This window comes from Lissotriton helveticus, chromosome 3_1 (genome assembly GCF_964261635.1).
Source record: "Lissotriton helveticus chromosome 3_1, aLisHel1.1, whole genome shotgun sequence".
NCBI lineage: Eukaryota > Metazoa > Chordata > Amphibia > Caudata > Salamandridae > Lissotriton > Lissotriton helveticus.
Genome location: NC_136061.1, coordinates 855,995,122 through 856,020,665, shown reverse-complemented (window position 1 = coordinate 856,020,665; position 25,544 = coordinate 855,995,122). Strand labels below are relative to the sequence as shown.

The following is a 25,544-nucleotide window of genomic DNA, read 5'->3' as shown; positions in this document are numbered from 1 at the left end:
GGTAAAACAGTTTAAATGAACTCTTAGGGTGGCTTCAACATGGTCGGTATCGGGACTATAAGATGTCAAACAATAACGCACACAACCTGGATTTTAAAATTAGTTTAGTCAAATCTTTTAAAAAGATCTTTTGGAATGGTCACAATCTACTACGGGTGGTTTCTAAAGATGTGGCATACATCTTTCTTCTACGAAGCGCAGCATGGGAAACAAAAAGACAGCAAGACAGGTAGAGTATGCACTTCTGAACTAAGGCACGATGCAAACCACAAACTGAATTATGAAAAAAAAACAGTCTCTATTAACACACTACCTCCATTTTAAAGGGGCACTTTTTCACATCCCTCAACACCCAACATTTCCCAACCATTGTTTTTGCTTTCTATTCTCATTTATTCTCATGCAGCAGTGAGTGGTAACATTTAGCTTCTTTACAAAACAACCAACTATGGGGTGGCATTCCAGCACAATGTACACGTTAACTTGTAAGGGGATGTTATGCTTCAATACTATGATGGAGCAAAGATGACATTTAGTTTCTATACAGTTTTAGAACTCTCATTACCTTGGAGCCAGCGACATTTTGGAACACATGTACGTGTAATGCCAATTACTTCCAATTGGGTACAGGCAGACACGCTAATTCGATACTAGGAGTAAGCCCAAGATGATGTGCCCTCACGTGTATGTGATGGACAACACACTTGTAAATAAGTTATTAAATTAAACACCAAACAAGCCTTTACTTTAAGTGTCAGCCCTGTGTCACGGAAACCGCTGGTGAATCAAGATTGGGCTGTGCAACTAATCACAGGATAGTCAGGCGCTACACATTTTGCAGGAACCGTAAATAAGGTGTACAGAATTGATGCCAATTACAAGCCATAAATAAACAGATGGGACATGGGGAAGAGTGGCAAAGGAGTTTGCATATAACAAAACGTGCCCTCCTGCGTCTCCCATCGAAACTTCAGATATTAACTGCTACCAACTACAGTAGAGTTCTCTCAGTAGAGTAGCACACACCCAAAACTGTGCAGATCGATCCAGCTTGACTTCAAGAATCAACTGCCTAAAAAGACTGTAGCACACTGACCTGGACTTAACGATACGTTATTAAGCGACTTTTTATAACTAACACTCTCAAATGCAAAGCAACCCCTAAAAAAGAAAGTCTTGGTCGGAAATAAGCTTGATCACGAAAAGAAAACCTTTTTCTCGGCATAACGGAGCAAACAAATTCAGACACTTGCTGAGGCAGCATAAGGAAAAGTAGCTAAAAAACTAGCATGTCCCAATACTAATTTCACCCGCCTCCCTTTAACCTCCCCTCACCAAAAGGCCACTTTCTGTATGTAGTCCAAGAAAATAAACGTGAAATTGCTGAACTTACAAGTCAAAATACTCCACTTCACCAACCATGTGTGAAAGTCTTTCATGCAGCATGCTAAACTTGTTGCACCAATTATCGTGCAAGACTACGTTGCCAGAAACTATTTTAACCCAAGAAATTTCAATATGGCAAAAGTTTGCATTTCTTTTTTATGATTTTTTTTTTTATGTAGCAACTCCAATATAAGTACAAAAGATAAAAGAATGTTTCGATGGTATACTTAAATCCATTAAGAGATACATATAGATATAAATACATCAATACAAACTTTTAAAAAAGTTTGCATTTCAAATGTCTAAAGAGTACACGAGTTTTATATATTATGCAAAATGATGGGATTTCTTTTATTAGAGAAAAACAGCAGTTGGACATAACCATTTGTTTTAACCCTCATTCCGTATGATCCTAATGTGGCTCGTGCAGTAGACTATAGCGAGACCCTTTCAGCAGCAGACAGCAGTATCAGACATTAACCAACCATATGAACCTCAGACATAACACCAATACAATGTTGGGTCTTCGACTAGAAAAATGTACAAACTTAAAAAGAGGCCAAGGGAAAGCATACTCTTTTTCCAAACTCGGCTCCAGAATAAAAGAGAAAGCCTACTAAAGGTAGATTAATGTCTGTACGTTTGAGTGACGCACGTTTCGACGTGCTACATAAGTAAAACATCTTAATACAGCACGTAAAACATTAAAACGGGTAACCTGCAAGATGATTAAAAAAAAAAAAAGGGGTCCACCTTTAATACAGTAATCCGGCCGCTCACTGATGCTGCAGTGCAATGCCGGAGGCGCTAGTAATGGAAGAATTACCTGTGCCTTCGCTTTCTCGGGTGAGACAAGGAACGGGAGCGTGACCGGGACTTGGAGAAGGAACGGGAACGAGACCGGGAGGGCGTCCTTGAACGTGACGAACGAGAACCAGACTTGGATCTCGCCATTTTCACAAATGTAGACTAGCCCAGATCCAGCGTCAGCAATCACACCTGTTGCGAGAAAAGAAAAACAATCAAGTTTCCTTCAGTATCTGTCGGACAGGCACTTGTTAGCAGTGAGGTACAACATGAAAAACAATTCTCGCTCGTTTAAAATCAGCACAAACCCATTCGCATACATCGTTTCCTGTAACACAAATAGAAAATTCAACTCGGGCGAGTAGAATTTTACCCAGAACCTCAGACGAGTTGATGAACTAGTTAAGTGAGAGGTGGCTTCAGAAGGACTTCACAAAGCTTTCGTCAAGCGAACAGGCAGCGGGGCTGTGATCCCTGCGCGGTTTAAGTGAAAAACTTCCTGTTAACTATTCAAGCACAGGTGCAGGTAGGTTCCGGGGTGATCCTGCTGCCCCGAAGCATATGCCAAGCGCTGTGGTATTCTAGCTCTCAAACTGATCGTCTAAAAGTACCTCGATATGGTTCCTCTTTGGAGTCTATGCTAGCTCGGCCAGCAGCCCCTCTACGCCTCCCACCCTTCTCTTAAAGGGGCAGTCTGAAACTGAATAGGAAGTGTGCCACGATAGTCGGGCTCTGAAACCGCTCACGGGTGCATTTTTTAGCCCAGTCTTACCCATGTCAGTTAATCCCCCCCCCCCCCCCCCAATTCTGCTTACTTTAAACCATTAGAAAAACGTTTCGATTTGTGGTTTTTTTGTATTAGATCCAGAAGCAGAGACAAACAGGTGAAAAATAGATTCTCCCATTCCCCAAAAGCACAACATCGCGCAGGGTGAGAACAGGACCTGCCCAGGAAATCCGAGAAGCAGGAATTCACATCAATAGAGCAGGGCCCACAGATAACTCCCCTTTTCCGTCCAATGACGTTACATCAACGGTCTCCAATCCTACATCCGTACTGCAGGCACATCGAATTTAGTCACGCATTTAAATGCTTATGTCACATGGATACTACCTTCCAAATGGCAAAACTATATAACTGAAAATCCTAATTCTATGTCCACACTCCTTTAGAAGGTTCTTGTAAATATCAGGGGATAACATTCTTCCGTATCATTCAAGTCCATCCATTTAAAACCAGCATTGTCCTATAGGTAGAGTTCCGGTAAGCGACCTGCCCAAAAAACCTGCAGATATTGCGATTGCTTCCCGAGATGCCAATGAGGGCACTTAGACCTTTGCATGAGACGGGGCCTGACCATCACCAAGTAGATAACTGCTGGATGTGAGGTGCTGGGTGTAATGGTGAGGAGGAGTCGGGGGTGGGAGGTTAGATGGATTCTTTCTATTTTTCTGGACTCTTTTGCTCTGTTTTCCTAGACACTTTTTAAATGTTCACAGAGTCCGTTGAGCGCTACATGCCTCTATGTTGTTGGCTCAGAGCTGTGTATCATTTTCCACAACTTGCTATCGCGGCCTGCCGCTGGTTGTAGGCAGAAAGCTGCTTTATTGACATGCGGGCCTTAATAAAAAAATAATTGTTCCCTTAAACAAGTATTGGAAAGTGCATCTTCAGTCACTCAGTAAGTCGCCATACATACACTACCACTCATCCTTGCACCCATGCTCCTAGCCTAATGACTCATTCATGCATCCACCCACATACTCTAACATAAAACATACACAAATTCAAATTCATGCAAGAATAATACAAACAGGTGTGGTGGCATGTTTTCTTATTCCTACTTCTAAGCAAAGTAGTCCATGTCAGGAGGCAAGTGTCTTGCAATAGTGTAAATTGTGTATCGTTTTAAAGTTCCAACATGACAGATTCAATAAGAAGAAATTCTTTTTATCTTGAAACAGTAAAATAATAGTACAGTATGGATAGGATCAAATGATGAACCATGCCACAAAAACATTATCGGTGAGAACCCCTCATAACTTCAATTGGTTATTTAAGCAGGGGCGTCCAGCAGGACTAATCCTCCTGAATTTGTTTCCTTACCCCTTTTGATGGACAAGTCCAAAAAAAGGGAAAAGATAAGGTACCCCTGGTTAGATCTCCTCGTTTACTATGATTGATAATACATTGAGTACACCAACTGTTCAAATATTATCTGTGTGAATTCTAATCTGTACTTGTATTCAAATTTGAATGACCAGTCTTGCATTTTAAATCCAAAACCATTGGGTATGACGTTTTTATTAAAAAAAAAAGTACTTATGAGAAAATGGGGTTCTGTTGCAGTACCACCACTCCCCCCCCCCCGCCCCACACACACACACTTTTTGCCTGGTATCTGGTGCAACTTTGACTGAAAGTGAGCTGGGTCCCTGCTAATAAGGTCCCCAGCACCAGTCCCCCTAGGTCATGCAGACTGCCACTGCAGCATGCATGCCCTGGTGCAGACAAAACTGAAAGTAGGCATGGCATACTGCCTGTGTGCCATGCCAAAAAGCACTACCTAAAGTAGAAGTAACCCCTCCAGCAGGCCTTTAAGCCCTAATGCAGGGTTATTACACCACAGGTATGGGCATATCTGAAAGAGCAGATATGCCCCTACAATGTTTAAGTCTATTCTTAGATTTTGTAAGTGCCAGGGCAGATAAGAGTACATTGGCTGGAAACTCGACAACTAGAGTTCCCCAGCCCCATGATGGCTTCCAACCAAACAACTCCTCGTAATAAACCCACACTGCCAGTGGTGTTTTTATTAAACCATTTACTCTCAGAGGTGCCCCCTGAAAACTTACCAGCCTTGGTGTGGCCACAGACTGGCCTTAGGCAGCCTGCCACCACCAGACATGTTTCTGGAACCCTGGGTCAAGAGCCTCTGTCCTTTCTGGGACAAGAAACAAAGCACATCCCGGGCGGAGGTGTCACACCTCCTTCCCCAGGATGGGCACATTGCTCCAGAGGGAGGCTTCAAAGAAGTGCCACCTTCGTAATGCGACCCCCAGCCTCTGCCGTTAGTAGCCCCCGGTTTACACCCCCACTTTGGGCAGGAAAATCTAGGAACAATCGAGTGTGCCTACCTCTGCCAACTCCACCCTTAAGTTGAAGGGGGCGAGGTGAAGTACACCTTTCAGTTTAAACCTGCTTGAATATTTGGGGGGAGGGGACTCCTTCAATCAGGGCTAGAACCATGCCCCCACCCACAGTAGGGCAGCATAATAGTTGGTGTAGTCACCCCAGGTAAGGGACGGATAGGCCCCTACCTGCTATTCCCCTGTAACGCCCCTAAATCTAGTATTTGTGAGTGGGGGGCAGTCCCTCAGAACATGAAGTTAGTTCTTGCCGACCTAAGAAGGACGAAGAAGACGCTGTGCAGCAAAGCCTGAAGACACCTACCTACTTACTTGGTCCCAGCCTTACCTGCCTGTCTCCAGCTTCAAAGATGATAACGCATGTCCTGCAGCCAGCGACCTCCAGAGCCCAAGGAAGTCTACCGGACCTTTGATAAAGATCAGAACTCCCCTAAGACTGCGGACTGGTCCCCAAGAAATCTACACAAAGGACTCTGGTGCCCCTGGAACTATGAGTCCTGTCCAATCTGCACCCAACGGCTCTGTCCCGTGGCCATGTGGCCCACTGATCCAGAACAGGTTCCCTAGCGATCCTGACCTCATGCCTAGAGTTGGCTGACCTCTCCATGACGCTACGACGACACCTGCAGTCTGAATCCAGAGGCTCACCTCCTACCATGACGGGCCCTCGTAAGAAAATCCTGAGGTCAAAGGACACCCCTGCACCGGAAGCCCCTGGGACTTGGGGAGCTTGACCAACAGTGTCCCTACGACCAAGGGCCTTTCCACTTACTTCTGCTGTTGATGGTGACCTCCGAGCAGCCTCCGGTTCGAAGCCTGCAGCCATTTGTCCAACAGAGTTCTTCCATTGAAAAGCACAGGGCACCCAACGATGTATTTGCACCCTGCCGCCCCTGTGCGTGTATTTTTTGTACTACTTACACTTTGAGGGTTAACTATGGAGTAATTCCATCTACAGACTTGCTCCACTATAACCAAACTCACAAAAAGAAAACCGGATGATCTAACTGTTATACTGAAAATGTGTGTGTGGAGGTGTATTTGGGGAATGGACAATTCGTCTTGTAAAGACGAGAACCCTCACTCGCCCAAAGGGGACATGTTTCATCATTGGGTTCCCTCTTGAACACAGTGTCTGCAAGGTACACAGTGTGGGCTCCAACGCTCCAACAGGAGAGGAGTCTGAGGTGTTTTGAGTCCCCCAATGCAATGGGAAGCGAGGGGCAAAGTGCAAAATAATAATGAAAAGTGAATTAAAACTAATTCCTGGTGGACAAAGCTACATTTAATAACGTCCCCAGTGGTTAGAACTAAAAAGGCGAAGTGAGACGGGTTATGGAGTTCACCCTTTTAAGATATGGTTAACATGTTTCTGCCTATTGACCATCAGGTTCGTGGCACTCTTCAGGACCTGTTCTATCACTATGCTCAAACGGCGAGAAAACAAATTTATAAAAAAAAGGCCATACTTCAATAAATGGCATCAATCGTTGGTATCAACCAGTCTGGTCCACCGTCTGCTGAAAGAACACAATCATAAAAATGTTTAATGTGTGTGTAAAAACTCTATATGACCATTTCCCACAATTGTGTATCACACATAGAAACACCAGTGTCAACACCACGTCCCAAAACACATGCTCAACTTTGTGTGCTACAAAAATTCATTATTGTCTCACCAAATTGGTACCCTGCGTGTACCTCCTCCTTCAAGAGGTCCTTTAATACTAGGTCTCTATAATCAGATTTACAAAATGTAATGGTGCATAGTTAAAATACAAATTTGTAATCCATAGAGATTTTCAGACTATTCTTCCAAGTCTAATAGTTTGCCAACAGCCACATTTCACTTCCATTTCCCACTCATGTTTGATATAGAACATCTAACTTGAACCCAAAATTCACTACAGTGTTCCTATATGGACTAGCCTCACCACCTCTCTCTCGTAATCTTACTATAGTGGTGTAGTCCCTCTCAATGATACTCAAAAATACACGAGTACTTGTTTAAAAACAAGTGTGTCCTACGTAAGAATAACAGATCTTTCCTCTGTGTAATGGTATTACGTATTGGTCTCCAACTTCCGTATTATGTTCAGGAACTTCTCTCAGCTATTTGACACATCTGGGGATAATCCATTTGTTTTTGTTACATTTTTGTACAAGGCCATAGTGCGTATTGGGCTAGAATATGTACTAATCCCCACTCCTTACCTCTAGAGTTCTTGCCGGTCTCCTGTGTCAAAGGCAGAAGGGGAAGAGCTGTTCTTTGTCCCACCCGTAAAATGCTATAACGTGCAGTGCAAGCCCTTGGTGACCCAGAAATTGTTAGAGGACCTTCTGGTCCCAGTGTTGATGGGAGTTGTATCCTCCCCAAACTGATGTTCGCTACAATGACAAATATTTTATTTTTCAAAAAGGTATCTGAACTAATAGATACTCATAATCGTGAATTTATAAAGTGAAAATACCGGTTTTAAAATCTCTTATGACGACAATTTCCTAAACATAATGTGTGCAAATTGACCCTATGGTGCCCCAGAAATGGTCACAGGGTCTTCCGGTCCCTATTTTCATGGAAGTAGTAGTCTTCCCATTGTGAAATGTTCGCTACGGTTATTGCTGTTGTATTATCATCTACCGGTAACCAGAAGAGCTTATTACCAAAACATTTTCAAAAACGTGAATACACTATGGAGATAGTATAAGTTCCTCATTTGCAATTGCAACTAAGTCACCCAACCCAAATAGGAGATCATAATCAAATTTTAAAGGGACTGTTACTGACCCTGATCTACAATCGGTTCCTCTATGTGAGGGTCAGGGACAAAGTAACTAGAGCTCATATGATGTAACCACGCTATTAAATACCATCTCATCATTAGGAATAATTCCCAATAGAAAGGGTACCATTATCAAAGAGAACCCCATGGAATGTCCTAGTTTAATCCAGAAATGTGGCTCTGGGTACTAAAAACCCATTGTTCCCGTCGAAAGAACTTTCTAGGGGTCCCATATTGACATATTTAGGTTTGTCAATGATGACCCATGACCAATCGTTTTCTGAGTGCGCCTTTTTAATGTAGTGTCTGGTCATGCATGTATTCAACTTTTTGCATCTACATGCACTACGATGCTCCACAATTCGGCGTTTAATTTTGTGAAGTAATTCCCATGTATTTTAATGAACACAGACATACTATCATATAAATAATCCCACTTGTGTTGCAATTTGTGTGGTTATTCAATCTCCAAGTGTACTAAAAGAATCACTTGCAGACCTAGACCTCGAAGAGGCCTGGTACACAATCACCTCCTACTCCGTGTTAAAAAAAGTGGTGAACATAGCAACCAAACAAATGTCTCCGTTAATGGACAAAACTGCATTGGCAGTGATTCAATTTTATCAGACGCTGAAACCACAACAATACTTGTCAGAACACTTCGCACATCATAAAAAGCAGCATCTGACGATGCTACGGTTGGGGCACTTCCCCAATAAGGACCTGACCCCGAAATGGAAATTTACATGGCCGACGAAAGAATGCAGATTGTGTGGACAGGGAGATGAGACATTACTACACCTTCTATGCATCTGCCCCTCGCTTTTAGAAACCCAGAAAATTGTCCTTCGTGGGATTTTCAGAGCAGCTGTCATAGAATGCCTGGGAGGCCTATCGGTGCAACTGTCCTGCAAAGCTATTACGTTTTGGGAAATGGCAGCCAAAGAACTAGACAACACACAAGAATCAACTTGAGTGGCTCTTACAATACCGACTGGTCTGACCTCACCTGTTCATGCACTATTTTTTTATCTCTCCTCAATGAAATATCCTAGCATTTTTAAACCGCACCGATTATAAATTTAATATTTCTTATTTCAATTGTTAATGAGGATTGAGTAATGACAGTGTTTTTTATTCTTTGCCTCTTTCAAATCTTCACTTTTAATTATTGTGTACAACGTGTTTTTACTATCTTTTAAGATTTAACGAAATCGAATAAAAGTATCATTGACTGACTTGGTGTATTTTTGGTGCTAGCTTGTGGCCCCTCCCCTCGTGCTTGCTCTAAGGCCTGACGATTTGGCCCCTGCAACCTATTTACTTACCTACAAGCGGCATGGCTTCAAGTGCTCCAGTCTCCTTGGAAATGCATTGGGCCTATGTACTAATTTGACCTCTGCACCCGGCCGCCCCTGTGCTTCTGGTGGTGCAGGCTTTGTGCTTACCTGAACCATGCCCCTGCTGAACTTAAACCCAGAAGACTGTAACTGTAAATTGGGTTCCTACTCGGGAAACCGCATTGTTGTTTTCCTGCATAGGTTAACATTGACCTGTTTGAAAATTCACTGTCAACTTTTGAAAGAATTATATTTCCTGAAAAACGTACACATTTTTGCAAAGATCTTGATCTTAAAACTAAACTTAAACAAAGCTTATTTTTATAAAATTGGTGTGGATCTCTTTTTTGAGTTGTGCGTCGTTTACTGGTCATTGTATGCACAACAAATGTCTTACACTCCTCTGTGTTAGGCTTAAGGCTGTTCGTCCACAATACCACAAATAGAGCACTGTGGATTCGCATTGAGTCCTGTACATTTCAGGGGGAGACTCTGGACTCTGTGCACGGTATAATCACTTTTTTTTTACCATAAACAGTCAGCTTCCTACAGGTCAGGCATTGTCGGAGAGACAGCTTTTATGGGAGCTTGGGGAAATAGCCTAAGTGAAGGCCGCAGACTAAAGCAGCTCAGAAAACCACAACTGTGCCAGGCTAAGATCTTTTCAAAGCACATTAACTGATCAAAAACGTTTTTGTTTTTTTCACACACACCAATGTATTCATTCCCAAAGGTATGCGTCTCAGATGCCATTTGGGAACCTGGTATGGATGGTTTGATGCTGAAGAAAACTTTACCTAGAAAGGGAGGGATTTTGGTATAGGCCGGTTTTATTTCTGAATGCTACAATTTAATGAATACCTTGTAAAAACCATCTGAAATTATGCGATTTAAAAAAAAAATGCATTTGTAGTCACAACCATTATGTTCATTTTGGTAGTATCATCTACTCATAATTTTCCCTCTCCTGCGTAAGCTCATCAACCTGTCGCTCTCTTCGGGTATTGTGCCAACCAAATGGAAACAGGCGGTAGTCACCCCGATTTTAAAGAAACCCACGTCAGACCCTCTTAAATTGGAGAATTATCGTCCCATCTCCTTGTTGCCATGGGCAACAAAGGTGGCAGAGGCCCATGTCAACGGCCTGCTGTCGGAGCATCTCCATAGGGTCGAAATCTTAGATCCTACCCAGAACGGTTTTCGGGCCGGTCACAGCACCGAGACGGCTCTGCTCTCTATGACGGAACATCTGCAGTCAGTGCTTGATTCCGGTCAGACTGCGGCACTGGTGTTACTTGACCTCAGTGCCGCGTTTGATACGGTTTCGCACTCGATCTTGCTGCAACGTCTGGAGCGGGCTGGTATCTCTGGTGCTGCCTTAGACTGGTTTCGGTCATTTCTAGCTGATCGTTCATTTAGGGTAACGATTCCGCCCTTTCAGTCTAAATCCTATGCTCTAGAACAGGGTGTGCCTCGGGTGTCGGCACTGAGCCCCACTCTGTTTAATGTGTATGTGCAACCGCTGGCTGCGGTCGCAAAGCATTGGGACATGAATATCGTCTCTTACGCCGACGATACGCAGCTGGCGGTGACACTGAGTGGTAGAGCCGACCTCGAGGCCCCTAGGTTTCGGGCTGGACTTTTAGCAGTAGCAGGCTGGATGACAGACAACTGTCTCCAGCTTAATGCTAAGAAGACAGAGGTGCTGATCGTGGGCAAAGAGAGCGGCCTTTGGGGTGACAAATGGTGGCCTCCGGAGCTGGGTGCTACTCCAACCTTCGTGACGGAGGTAAAAAATCTGGGTGTCTGGTTGGACTCTGCTCTTAGCTTCGATAATCACGCTAAAAAAGTGGCAGCCACTTGTTTTGGAATCTTGCGAGGGCTCAGACCTATTCTGAAATTTTTTGACGCCCCTACTAGGCAGCTGATCCTGCAGGCCACTATTCTATCTCGGCTTGACTATGCCAGTTCGCTCCTGCTGGGGGCCAATCAGGCTGTAATCACCAGGCTGAAGCGCGTTCAAAACGCTGCCGCTAGAGCCTTGGTGGGCCTTCCGAGGTTCTGTTCCGTGAGGGACACTATACGGTCACTACACTGGCTGCCTGTGAAACAGCGGATTGATTTAAAAATCTTGTGCCTGTCTTTCAAGATTCTTAAACAATCATCCCCCCAGATACTGGAGAATTTGCTTATTCCCTATGTACCATCGCGGTCTCTTGGGTCTCTGGGCCAAAATCTAGCTGTGGTTCCGCGGTTTAAGCTTTGCCGGGCTGGGGGACGTTCCTTTCGAGTTCTAGCTGCTACGCTATGGAACTCACTTCCATCTCAAATTCGGGCACTGGATAATCTGTTGAAGTTCAGGAGAGCTATAAAAACCCACTAGTTCCCTTCTGCATCTTAGGTTCTCTGCTTTCTGATGTTCTGTTGTGTTGTGCCTTTGCCTGTCCTAAGCGCCGGGACGCCCCTTTGCTGGAGCAGCCGTGCGCTTTAAAAATATGTATAACATAACAATCTACACTAGATCAGGGCATTCATTAATGATAAAGCCGTTTAAAATATATGATGTGGATTTCTAGTGTGCTCATCCACGGGGGAAAAGGGGGCTCTCGAAGGTACTGCTAAATAATTCTGATGTCTTCCAAGGGCGCATTACCAAATACTCACCATTCCAAAAGTAGGTTGTGGGATGCATATAGGCTACAGTACACCCAACACCCATGACATCAGTTAAAATGGCCCAAGCCTGCACTTCCTAGAAGGTTTTGGGTGCCTAAAACAGGGTCATATCTGCTGAGGCACCAGCCAAAACGAATCAGAAGCTGTGGTTGACTAGCATGCTGTATGCTGCAGATGAAAGGAGCAGCAAGCAGCCCGTCGCACTGTCCGAGTAACTGAAATATGTTAAAAATGTAAATTGAAGGGGGGTGTATAAAATGAGAATGTAAAACTAAAGTACAGGCCTACCACCCTTTTAAATGGAAATTTAACATCGGAATGCCAGAGAATAAAAAGTAGAATGCCATAACCTCCTACATTGACAAAGAACGACAAGGAGTCAGGTCTACCAGTTCTACGCTTCCCAATGGCTCTCAACAGTGACCACAATATCCAGGGGCACCAGGGCATGGGTCTAAGGCATGCAGCAGATTACATCCTGGGGGCATTAAAATTTGATTGCCAGGTTTGAAATATTTTTGGAAGGAGTTCCTTTTATTGGAAAAAAGTGTTCAGGATCGCACCCAAGACTTGTGTGTTTGGGATAAAAATAAATCAATGATTGAGATTAATACAGCGATGTAAAGGTTTTCACTTCACATTTCAGTTCTTGAGCAAAGGAAAGTCAGTTAAATATTTACTGCAATGATGCCCCCATTATCCTCTGCATACTTTAAAAAGTCATACAGAAGGGTATTTTCACTGTAGAATAGTAAAAATAAAATATCACGGTCATGATCACAACTATTTCCTTTATCTTTCTATCAAGCATGATTTACACTGATGGGCAGTGTGAAAAGCCAACCACACTATTAAGAAAGACTGAGCTATTTTCAGACATTATAGACCCTTTTAGGCAGCCAGTGCAAAGCCCAATAATTAAATTGTTTGCTATTACGGTTGGGTGGTATTTGTAAGGTGCACCATTGGTCAATCTATTGGCCTCTTGCCACTGTAGGGTTTTATACTGGTTTGGGCAGCTGTTTCCATTAATTCTAGCCTCATGTTCCAGTATCAATGTTCAGATTATTCAGCCTCATTGAAGGCCTTAAGTGCTTATACAGTTAAAGGACCTCTTCCGTACAGGTGCTCAGTGGCACTGAATACACATTTTAACAGCCTTTCAGCGTCATCAAAAGTCTCTGGTAGACATTCCTTTCAGAATACTATCAGGGTTAAGGACGAGCCAGTCACAGGTCTGAACCTTCGAGATACAAGCCTTCTGCAAAATAGAACTTAATAGGGTTCAACACGGTTGTTCCAAAGATTTGCATTTAAACTGCAGGTACACAGTTTCCAAACCTGATTCTTTTGGTGGCTTACAGTATCTGGTAAGAAGACCTACGTGTAGCTTGCAAATCACCATTGTTTAATCTACAGTTGAGCAAGCTTCACTTTACACAAAAGGCCTGGGTATATTATTTCTTCAGAGTATTCCAGCCCTCTTAATCAACCGGGCTTAACGGGTGTTGTTTGGAGGGAGTCTGTTGCAATGAGCAGGTCTTGGTAAAATATATTTTAAGGCGTTGAACCTTTAACAGCCTAGACGGAGGGAGAGATGATGGCTTTCCCATAGTCTAGGACATTTAAGTGCAGAGAGCCAAGGAAAGTCAAGTCGGCACAAAAAAGGTTAGGCTCAAGTGAGTTTCTGCTCCAGACAGAATCACTATGCACGATGTGATCCTAGCTAAACCTCTAGTGCTCAAAACAGCTCCCAAAAGAAAATGTTGTGGTTCCCAAACTCATCTTGCATGGAAACAGGATCTTCGCTTACATCACTCCTGATGAAATTAGTTTGCTATTGAAGTCTGCATTGCATTAAATATACATAATATGGAAGCAGTAAGTATCAAGCATGATCAGTGAGCATGAAGACCGTACCACTAGCAGACTAATGTCCCATTACTGGCAATCAACCTAACTCTCTCTAATCTAGTGGCGCTTTTCTGGCTGCGATCGAGTTCCACCTTTAAAACAGGTCTTTTATAGCCTCTGCAAAAACAGATAGAAATGCAAAAGTTAAACGAAATGCCTATATAACCATTCACTTACAAAGTCGGAGAAACAGCAGGTTTACAAAAAACTAAGATTATGGATTAAGGGTAAAGGACCACCTTACTCAAAAGTCTAATCAAATGTCGCAATTCACAATTGGGGGTAACTAGATGGGTAATGTACAGATACAGTGAGTAGGTTGGAAAAGTTGTACGTAAAAAACATGTTCCCAGCAACCTCATAGATCACTTCCAATCCAGCTAGCACAATCCTCACTAATTCTTTCCTCGCACACAGTGCATGTATTGAGAACTCTACATAATGCAGGAGAGCAAGGCACTTGTCATATGATCAGACTAGGCTGAAAGTGCTCACACTAAACCAGCTACAGTATGAAGTCAAATTCTTATCACTGCACAGAAAAATCAGTGACTGAGGTAGGTGTAAATTAACCAGAAGGGGGTGAAATATATTGTAGAGCCATCCCAGAATTAGCTCTCGCTATATAAAACTATCATGATGATACTATTCATGCGGTACTTTACATACATTCGCCAAAACAGAGATTGTATAACATGTAATAATGTTGCATTTTCTCTCTATCTTGAGGGCAATCGAACCATGGTTAATCTGGAACATGAAAGAAATGATTTAGCTACAGACCACTGGATAAATACCCACTTTTATCAGTCTTTGATTTAGAAGATTCTTTCCATTTATATCACAGCAAGTCCAAGCTGTTGGAAAAAATAACTAAAAATGACGGTGGGCCAAAACATTAATTTCCTTCTGTGCTTGTTGGAACATGCAGGTCATATTCCAATTTTATTTTAAAATCAATTTGCAGACTCAACATGCACTTACATGCAGAGAAGTAGAGTGCATACATTAATTGCAGTAGCCTATCCTAAAAATACATACATGATTGAAGCAACCTCGAGCGGAAGATTACAAGGTCAATGTGGCATGCAAGGGTAGTTGACGATTAAAGGAGAATATGAACAGCTGTTAAGATTCAATGAGTAGAAAGCACTAAAATAGCTTGGAGTTTGTCAATTATAAATGCCACAAAAACCCTTGCTGATATGATCAGTTGGCAGAGTCCCTGTTGGCTTCGTGACAAGACGGCAGCTGTTACAAAAGGGGTAGGAGTAAGCTTGAAATGCATCACAAACTGGTATCAGTTAAGTTAAAAACAGAAACAATAGTAATGGAAACCGCTCGAATGGCAGAGGAGCACAGAGAAACTTGTGTATGGCAGTGTCTGGGTTAACGCAAAATCGGAGGTCTGAATTTAAACGCTTTATTACACGAGAGTAACCACGAGTTTAACCAGTCATAAAACGAGTCGTCAACAACAACCTGGCCTAAACCATCCAAGTACTCATCATAGAACTACAAAATATGAATCAAATAATCATACAATCCGATAACGTGCCTACTATTCTGAGTGCAATATAAAAACAGCTCAAGCGCTTTAGAATAAAATAGCCTTAGCAGTCAAAAAATTAGAAACCGGTTAAACCTGAAAACATTGATGAACCAATCTAAACGGCAACATTTCCACTGCAAATTACAGAGATTAAAGTTCACAAATATTGGTTCCATGGCAATTTGGAGGGCTAAGAATGCAAAAACCCTATTTATCATACATGTCACTTTTCCACCAAGCTGCAGTGCATTACTTTGCAGAATGCCGGAGAGTGAGAGCATAACCTTGAACAGTGTTAACTGCTATAAGGTTTACCAATGGTTTTTATCATGAAATCAATTCACAAACCTAAAACCAACACCAAATGAAAGTAGCCGGGAGACATTTAAAACATGGTCACAGTCTAGACCTCTTCGGATCCAGTGAAATAGTACACCCAAGTCAAAAGACCATTCCACAAGGCATTCTTCTATATTTATGCCAGGAGCCCTAGCTACAGTAAAATCATCCATATACTACGGGAATCATCGTTCAAGGGATGGTTACACAGAAAAGAAATTACTTTATTCAACTCTAACCTTTATATGGAGTGTACCATCTAACTAAACATGTAACGAAATAGACATTAAGCTGCTTCCTAGCTGCCCGAGAGTGACACCAAAAGGCAAACATCCTACCCCACCAGAGCTCAGTATTTCATAATGCTACCTTTATTGACCAGTACACATTATCCAGAATATGTAGATGACACATCTTTTCAGTTTGATACACAGCCTATTTTTTCCTCGAAGAGAAAACCCAATTCATAGGTTACACGGTTTTAAAAAGGGCAGGTTAGTCCCAACAGAATGGGAGCCAACATAGAAATTCGAGCAGACCGAGTTGTTGCCACAAGCAAACTTGCTTGGTTTACATTATAGCTAATTCTTTTGTGCAAACACTATCAAGGTGCAAGTTCATAACAGACATGGAGAGATTTCTTGAACACCTGGTGACCGGAGCAGCTGCTGAAGTACATTAATTTTAATGACATGTTTGAGAAGCAAGCAAGTTTATTTTTATATTTCTTAAGCGCCAAGCAATTAGATGAAAATCCAAAGGGGAAAAACATTCCTCCCGGGATCTTTCAGCTGAGAACGATGCTGTAATCTTGTTAACTGCTCACATAGCTTGTCCACAATTAGATTTGCTACTTTAATATGAAGAGTTGGCAGTTCCAATATGTCCGACGGGAACAGGTGTCTCCCAGAAGCTCCACTGGGGAAGCAGGGTTGCAGCAGGATTCATGAACGTTTGTGAAATAGCTCCATCATGATCAAGTGATCTGCACTACATTAAAACAAGTCCATATACATACAGAAAATTGAGAAAAACGTATCACTGAATCCTGAAAACGGTGAAGGCTGCAGAAACAGATATTACACATTGCATGATCACCCTGATATTACAAATGGTCGGACCCTGTAATGGACTTCAGAATGGGTTTAGAAAACCAAATATACTTGCGTTTGTATATAGATATATATATATATATATATATATATCAAAACAATTCCCTTGCAGGCTTAGAGTGACACATAAATGATGCAAAAAGGAGAGAACTCTGGGTAGTTCCCCAGTTTAGGTGGAAGGCAGCTCCTGTATAGAGCACCCTCAACACCAGCGACACTCTAAATTTGCTAACCTCAAATGTCTGCTTTTCTGTCAAAGTTTGTAAGCATAGGATTGGCACAGTGCTATCCACGCTGAGCTGTAAAATGACAAAAGCTATTTACCACTCCAGGCACAATATTACAGCTTTGGATTGGTAAAATACCATCCAAGCCGACCTGAAATGAATAAATGCAACCCCTGACAAGTGTTTCGCTGTCATTACAGCTCTTCAGAGAGGTTTAGCTTTGTCCAGACACAAACGAACATCACAGTATAAGTCAAAACAATTCCCTTGCAGGCATAGAGTGACACATAAATTATGCAAAAAAGAAGGAGAACTCTGGGTAGTTCCCAAGTTTAGGTGGAAGGCAGCTCCTGTAATATTGTGCCTGGAGTGGTAAATGGCTTTTGTCATTTTACAGCTCGGCGTGGATAGCACTGTGCTAATCCTATGTTTAAAGACTTTGCTCTACAAATGGCAAAAGACTTTGTCCATTTCTATCTCGGCGTGGATAGCATGGTGTTAATCATATGCTTAAAAATTTTGATAGAAAAGCAGACATTTGAGGTGAGAAAATTTAGAGTGGCGCTGGTGTTGAGGGTGCTCTATACAGGAGCTGCCTTCCACCTAAACTTGGGAACTACCCAGAGTTCTCGCCTTTTTTGCAGATAGATATATATATATATATATATATATATATACACTAATAGGATGCCAGCAATGAGCAAAGCAGCATTGTTAACTTTCCTTGCCTCAAGTTCTGACCTGAACCAAGCAGACATCCCTTACACACGCTGAGAGCTGCAGCGAAAATATATCGATGTGTCCTAGGCACAATCATAAATTTGATCAAGCTCTTCATCTTCAGGCTAGCGGGTCAAGGGTGCGCCATACCTATTCTGCTAACGAAGCTCCGTGCAGGCTAAAAGAAAGAAGGCAGAAAAGACTACAGCTCTAATCATCGCCATCGACTGTCGTATGCACTATGGTCAACTTACTGGAAAATAATGCAAATTTCCTTTGCTCATAGGTTTTGTTTACTGGTCAAGAGCCCCAAGGTTTTTAAACTCCACTCTAGAGCTGATAGACATTACTGAGTGGAGAGCACCTTGGACCATATACTAAAAGCTTCTGAAGGAAAAATATCTAATAGCATAAATTACAAGAGTCTAAGGAAAAATTATTATGTTTAAAGAACCATCTGTTAACCATAAGTTTTAGACGGGTAGCAGTACAACCAAAGAAGCAGGGGGAAACAACATGGCAGTTTAAAAGTAAATATTCATATAATGAACATGTATCACTTAAGAGGAATAGTAATGAAAATAAGCAGGCCAAAAAGTGAGTCAGTAGACTAGCAAACATTCAAACAAGGTTCAAACGACTGGTTTTGTACCTAGTTCTGCTTCAGCTGTAGTTGGCTCAGGTTTGGAAACAAACTGTATAGTCTGCCTGCAGTTTGATAAGGAAAGCAACAATCTTATTTATATTAAATCAAGAAGAAACATTATGTGGATAATCTGAATTTACATAATTATCAAGGTGAAGTACAGTACATGAAAGTCGGAGGTGGAATTTTCCTCCAACGGAGTCGGGGTCTTTGATTCTAGGAGTGATGTGAAAGTAGTTTCAACTTCCTATGCCAAAAAGATGCCAAGCAGTGGAGTGTAGATATGGCAGTACCTCCCTAAAAACCCACATACATTAATGTGCCATGCCTTGGAACGGAGGATTTTGCAAAACTTTAGAGCAATTACTTCTCCTATTAGCAACCAGGTTCCTGCTAATCCTGCAGAACAACTAATGGGACAGATGACAACGGCAAGTCTTGAGGTTCACAAAGAATACCCTGTTTATTATTTGCAACACATCGCTGGGGTTGAGATTCACTGAAAATGCCTAATCAGATAACTTAGTTTAATAACCGATAAAAACAAGCTCATCCTGCTTAGGCCCTGTAGTTTCTACTTCCATGGCACAAAATGGATCCATAGCGTCAGGCATGCCAGTTTCGCAGGCATAGGTCAAAAGCACCAAAGCTTATAAAAAAAAGAAATTCCCCCAGAAAGAGAAAAAAAGCAGCTCAGTTATGTGCAGCTTAGTGGTTTTACCCATGTTAAAACCACCACAAATGAACAGTATAAGCTGGTTTCAAAATCTATAGTCTGTGCAGCACTAGGTGGGGCTTTGAAAAACCACAGGGCCTGATGAATACTGTATCAATAGGTTTTATGCACAGGGTGATATGTTTATTTTAGAACATCGGATCCAACTCTCAATGTAGATGTGGCTGCGGGGTAATCCACGCTCAAATACGACAACATTGTAGGTCCTGACGTTTAATCAAATTTGTTACCAACAAGCTGTTCAAGGGGAAGTTGTGCAAGACTTAAACAATGTCTCAAGTTGGGGATAGGTCTCATATCTGGCCCAGCTTCTTGGTAGCTGTGGGTGCAAGCAGTTGCTACAAGACCGGTAAAACAGCAGTGAAACCTACTACCTGGCACTGGGGAACCCAAAGTCACAAATATTTCTGCCTGCCATGGGCAGGTTCCAATTTAGTCTTGCTGCTTAAAGTTGCAGAAAGATCTGCTCAGTCTTCAATCTGTTTGAGCTCAGTAAGTTGAACACCATTTAAGAAAGTAACCATACCACTATTTGCTTACAAATTACAAATACAGCATGAAACAATAGCAGAGTATGGTTATGATTCAAAATTGGGTCCTTTTTAAATACATGAAGCTCGTACCAAAAGAAGAAAAAACGACCAAGGTTATCCTTTAGACATTTTGGCAAATAAAAGTGAATACATTAGTATTTGCAGACATGTGGATTGCTATTGAATCTTCTGCCGTGATGTCAGCTTCTGCCGTGATGTCAGCATGTAAACAGAAAACCACAACAAATTAAGTAAAATAAAGACTTAGCTGTCACAAGTCTAGAATGTCTGTTCGGAAGTAATCTGTGTAGGGTAAAGATTAATTTTGAAACCCTCAGCAAAAATGTTGACTTGTACACAGAGGCACATTTTTCCAATTATACTTGTGTACAAACCTTTTCTGAAAACTATACTGTCGGATTTTTGCATCATTTTCAGACACTCCAGGTGGGTACATAAATCAGCTTAATCTAGGAAACCAAATTTCAAATGTCGGCCCTATGTTGGGTGTTTCAGGATGAGTGTGAGATATTACTGGTGAGTAATACTTAACTGGCTAATACATTACACTGCAGACAGCCCACTCCAGATATTTTCTGGAACATCTGATGAAGAAAATGCTCATTTACAGGCCGGACTGTTCCCATGAGGCACAGGGTCAGACTGATTTGCATATGGCCATGTCTGAACTGGGGTGGCGGAGTGAGCTAAAGAACGGTGAAGGATTAAACCCAGATCAGTTGACTGGGGGTGAGTGTTTGTACTGTCAACGCTCCGTCCATCATCCCCTTTGGTTTTTCTTTGATCGCCCTAAGTTGGCAGGGTATGCTCAGACGGGAGTCCCTTGCTCACTTTGCCACTGGATTCAAGCAAGCCTGGCTGAAGACGGCTGTAATGCCAGAAACCGGTCCTGGGAAGCTTGATTCCGGTCCAGGGAAGACGTGGCTTGGCAGTTCGGGCTGGACTGTTCCCATTAGGCACAAGGTAGAACTGATTTGCATATGGCCATGTCTGAACTGGGGTGGCGGAGTGAGCTAAAGAACGGTGATGGATTAAACCCAGATCAGTTGACTGGGGGTGAGTGTTTGTATTGGCAACGCTCCGTCCATCATCCCCTTTGGTTTTTCCATGTACATTTACAGGCATTAGAAAAACTCAATTTTATAATGAGTCAAACTGAATATAATGTCTAGTGTACCCAATACCTGGTAAGATACCTGTAGCACTTAAGGATGCCTAATGTTTATAAAGAGCTGTGTGGCAAAATCCTGAGTTACCGTATACTCCATTATAAAGAGGAACTTGGATGAAAAGGTTTACAGGAGAAGAAAGGTACAGTATCTCCTTTGAAGCTTATTACAGACACTAACAAAAGCCTCCCCAGGGCCAATTAATTCCCCTACAAACCCCTTGCGTCTAGATGCACCATTCCAGACCACTGCTTCATCAACACGTTATCTACTACAGCAGATAACTTTGATATTTTAGTTACAAAATACTAACAGTCGACAAAGAACATTAATGACACGTGTGTGTGTTGGGGATACCCTGCCATGTCTTTGTTGTCCCTGACCGGTTTCGGCAGAGAAACCGCTACTGCGTGCAATGTACTACATTTTCATCGAGACTTGGTATAGTCTCTGTAAGTGCGGAACTAGTAGTGCTGAGTATGTTGCATAAAACTCTATTGGCAGCCCATCTATGCCCATGGTTTTAAGGTGGGGTAGGTCTTTGATTGCTGCTCTAATTTCTGCTTTGGTTATAGGTTTTGCCAATTCTTTTTTGTGGTCCCACGACAACTGTGGGAATCACACCCCTTTGAAAAAAAAGACTTAGCTTCTCAAAGTTCTGCCAGTGATGCATACAGTGTCTCATAGTAATTTTTAAAGGCTGTGTTAATATCCAATTGTGTGTGTGCAGTTGTGCTCTCTTGGGTAATTATTTCAGTAATGGGTGCTGTCACCGGCGTATCTTTAATATTCCCACTCGTTCCGCTTCTGCATGTTGCTTCTGTGTGAATACGCGATAGTCTATAATACGTAGCTCATCGAGGAGTTCCGCATGTCGTTTGTGCCTCTTGCAGTTTGTCCCTGTTCACGTCACTTGTTGCTGCATCCCATTCCAGTCTACCAGACTATTTTCTACCTTCCCAAGCTCTTTGACGTGAGAAGAGCGGGCCCCCACTCTTGTACCCATCGCTACTCCACCTTGCGTGAACTAGAAGTGTCTGCATTTTCTGCAAAATAGTTAGTAATAGCTGTGGAGAGGGAGCTGCGAAATGTGGGATCTTCAAGGAGCGAAGGTTGTAAGTTCCAGGTCGGAATTGGCGTGTGGATCTTTTCCCACGTGAGTGTGACTTCAAGTGAGATATGATCAGATAATGTTTTGCCGAGATACGTAGCGTCTTCAATATTGGCAAGTAAACGCAGAGAGCAGAAGAATCCAGCTATAAGTGTGTGTGTGTGTAATCCATGTGGCGGCAAATAAAATGAGTATTCTTTACTAACTGGATGTTGTGCACGCATGTTCCATCCCTCTGCCCATCCCTTAAGTGCTTCTGCCTGCTTTTTGCAACCAGTACCCTGTAGTGGAGGGTGCGATCGGTCTAGCACTGCATTGAAATCACCTTCCAAAACCAAGGGGTAGTCGTCCCATCCCGGCGATTCACTACATTGGAGCTCCATGACACGAACTCTGCAGAAATTTTGAATCCCGAACGAATATGTTAAATGGGTCAGCCTACTATATACAAATCCCACGGCGCGTGCATGGGCAGGCGCTCATATCTTGCAGCAATATACAGTAGCACGGGGTACTCGGCAAGGGTCCCGGTTATCACCTTTGCTATTCATACTAGCCTTAAAACCACTATCCATCAAATGAAGAACAGTAGCAGAACACAAGGGAATAAAAATTGGGAATGAAACACGTATCTCTGCATATGCGAATGACATAACACTATACCTAAATAATCTCAAAGAAGATCATGAGCCTATTCCCACAATATTCCATAAGTTCCAATCACTGTCAGGGTTATCTATTAATGAGACCAAATCGTATGCATACTATTTTACAGACACTACACAAGTAGACTCCTTGCGCTTCGGCCGCTGGACGTTTCAAACAGCGACAGTCACTTTTAGATTCCTTGGCATACACATTTACAGGGAGGTGGGAGACATACTGGATGGTAATTTGACCCGGACTATTACAGCTCTAAAAGCACAAATAACATTCTGGACATCCTTGCCGTGATCAGGGACGGTAGCTATTGCTAAAATGGTAATACTCTCCAGGTTACTATACAATTTCACTAACTTACCATTAACTATTCAAGCACATGTGTTTAAAACACTAGATACTCTTCTAGTGCGACTGATATGGTGATCAGGGGATCAGGGCGCAGAAGAATAGGCTTGTCAAAGCTTCAATTGGGATACGAATAAGGGGGAAATGGGGGTTCCAGACTTTAAAGCATATTGCTACGCATGCCAACTGCAATGGCTTGGTTATTGGATTGCGGGATGTAATCTACAAGAGATTGACATGACTAAGCACACATGGGAAAGAGGGGCGCTTCACACACTGCTCTTACCGAACAGCAGACCCCCAATGACAGCGCCTCCATTACTAAAAATTGAGCTGGTGTATTGGAGGAAGGCATTTTGCTATACCAAGGAACTGCTCCCATACACCCACAACATTCGAATATTGGGACTTCCCTATACCGACTGGGACAGTTACACTACAACGTGTATCTAAATGGGTGGAGGCAGGAGTAAGCACAGTGGGGATGTTATTTACGGATAGTGCACTAATGAATTATGACACATTCGTGCGGTAGCAGGGGGTAACAAATACATTATTTCTTCTCCATGCAAATATTTCTAGATATGTTCGTACTCATGGGCCCCAGAGGGGGCCCGAACCCACAATACATTAACTAGTACACATGCAATACCTAATGGGAAATGGAAGATACCCGACCAAATGGTTATATCGGGGGATCCAAGAGCATGCTGCAGTCTCACTACAGGTACTCCATGATAAAAGGAATGCAGATATAGGCCACGAGTTGACGTTGACGGACAAGGAGTGGGGGATAATATTGGAACACCCAAGGAAGATATCGCGCAACCCAAAGTTCAAATTTGTACAGTTAATGATAGCACATTTTGCTTATTTGACTCCCCACAAATTTAACAAGAGGTTTCCAGACAAAGCAGACACATGCCCTCGATTTCACGCCTCAAACGCAAATCTGTTGCATATGCTATGGGCTTTTCCGCGATTAATACATTTCTGGACAACAGTGCAAAAAAACATGAAGTAATGTTGCCCCGGGGGAAGGGGGAGACCCTCTAGAATACTGTGTGCTGGGGCTGAATCCTAGGCAGAAGAAAGGAGGACCACAAAATAGATTCGCAAACTTGGCACTGATCCTAGCCAAACGATCAATAACAATGAGATGGAAGGCTGCAAAAGCACCATCCGTACTAGATTGGTATAATGAAGTGTTTAGATGGGGTAAAGCAGAAAGCACAGAGATAAAACGAGAGGAACATAGGGGATTGCGAAATAAGCCTATTTCCATGGACTGGAAGGTAATACTCAAGGAATTTATAGAGATGGATGTACAGCTACCATAGGATGGGTAATGCACCCCGCTAATTACCACATTTAGGATCAAAAAGAGGGAGGGGCCCCGGGTGATGTATCGTGACATACTATCCAGATACACTTGCTGACTTTGTGAAAGGAACTAAAAATGGTCAAGAACATTTATGCTGACTGGACCCAACTTGTAAAAGAGATTGTTGGTTTTTATCATAACTATGTCACCCTGAATATACATCAATTATAATTCTCCTGTGGGCACTGTAATGTGCTGAATATTTACATGCTATACTTACTAGAATGTATTACCGATAGGAAACCAACACATGTTTTTGCATTACTTAGATGTATACCATTGAAAATGGCTGTTGTAAGAAGAAAATCAATAAAATGTTTATATTAAAAAAAAGGTCACGAAGCTGCAAAAATGTTTGGATCCAGAAATGGTCATTACATTTTTAGACATGTTAACATCTTAAGTAATTTATTTTTATTCCCTTTGGTTATCTTCACTTATGTGGATTTAAGTTTGGTTTTCATCTATTTCATTTTATTATTTTTTCTTCCTAACAGTACGTAATCATTATTTTTCCAATAACAGCAACCCTCCTTTAACCCACAGTTTGGCATTGTAACCTCGATCCTTGCAAAGTAGTTTATCCTGACATACCAGTAAGATGGCTGAGAAACTGGTCAATGGCCAATTGTCATGTTACCTGGAAGCCAATAACATCTTACGGCAGTCCCAGACGGGTTTCCGTCCAGGTCATGGCACGGACTCCGCCCTCCTCGCTGTCATCGAGGAGGCGAGATGCATCCTGGATTCAGGAGGATCAGTGGCAGTGATCCTCCTGGACCTAAGCGCAGCCTTCGACACAGTCAACCATCGTGTCCTTCTCCATCGGCTAGCTGCTGCAGGGATTGCAAACTCAGCGCTCAAGTGGATAGAGTCCTTCCTCTCAGGGCGATCGTACCAGGTGTGGGATGGCGAATTCCACTCTGCCAC

At 42.5% G+C, this 25,544-nt stretch overlaps 1 protein-coding gene across 5 annotated transcripts in view; it reads right to left on the bottom strand.

The window, feature by feature from the left end:
* The window catches only part of THRAP3 (thyroid hormone receptor associated protein 3), a 271,690-nt gene that overhangs the window by 187,402 nt on the left and 58,744 nt on the right, over nucleotides 1-25,544 (bottom strand). For all 5 annotated transcript variants that reach the window (XM_078681195.1, XM_078681194.1, XM_078681196.1 and 2 more), the window contains exon 3: nucleotides 2,213-2,385. In XM_078681195.1, the coding sequence (XP_078537321.1) occupies nucleotides 2,213-2,340 (128 nt within the window). In that variant the 5' untranslated portion in view covers nucleotides 2,341-2,385. The remainder of the gene's footprint in view (nucleotides 1-2,212; nucleotides 2,386-25,544) is intronic.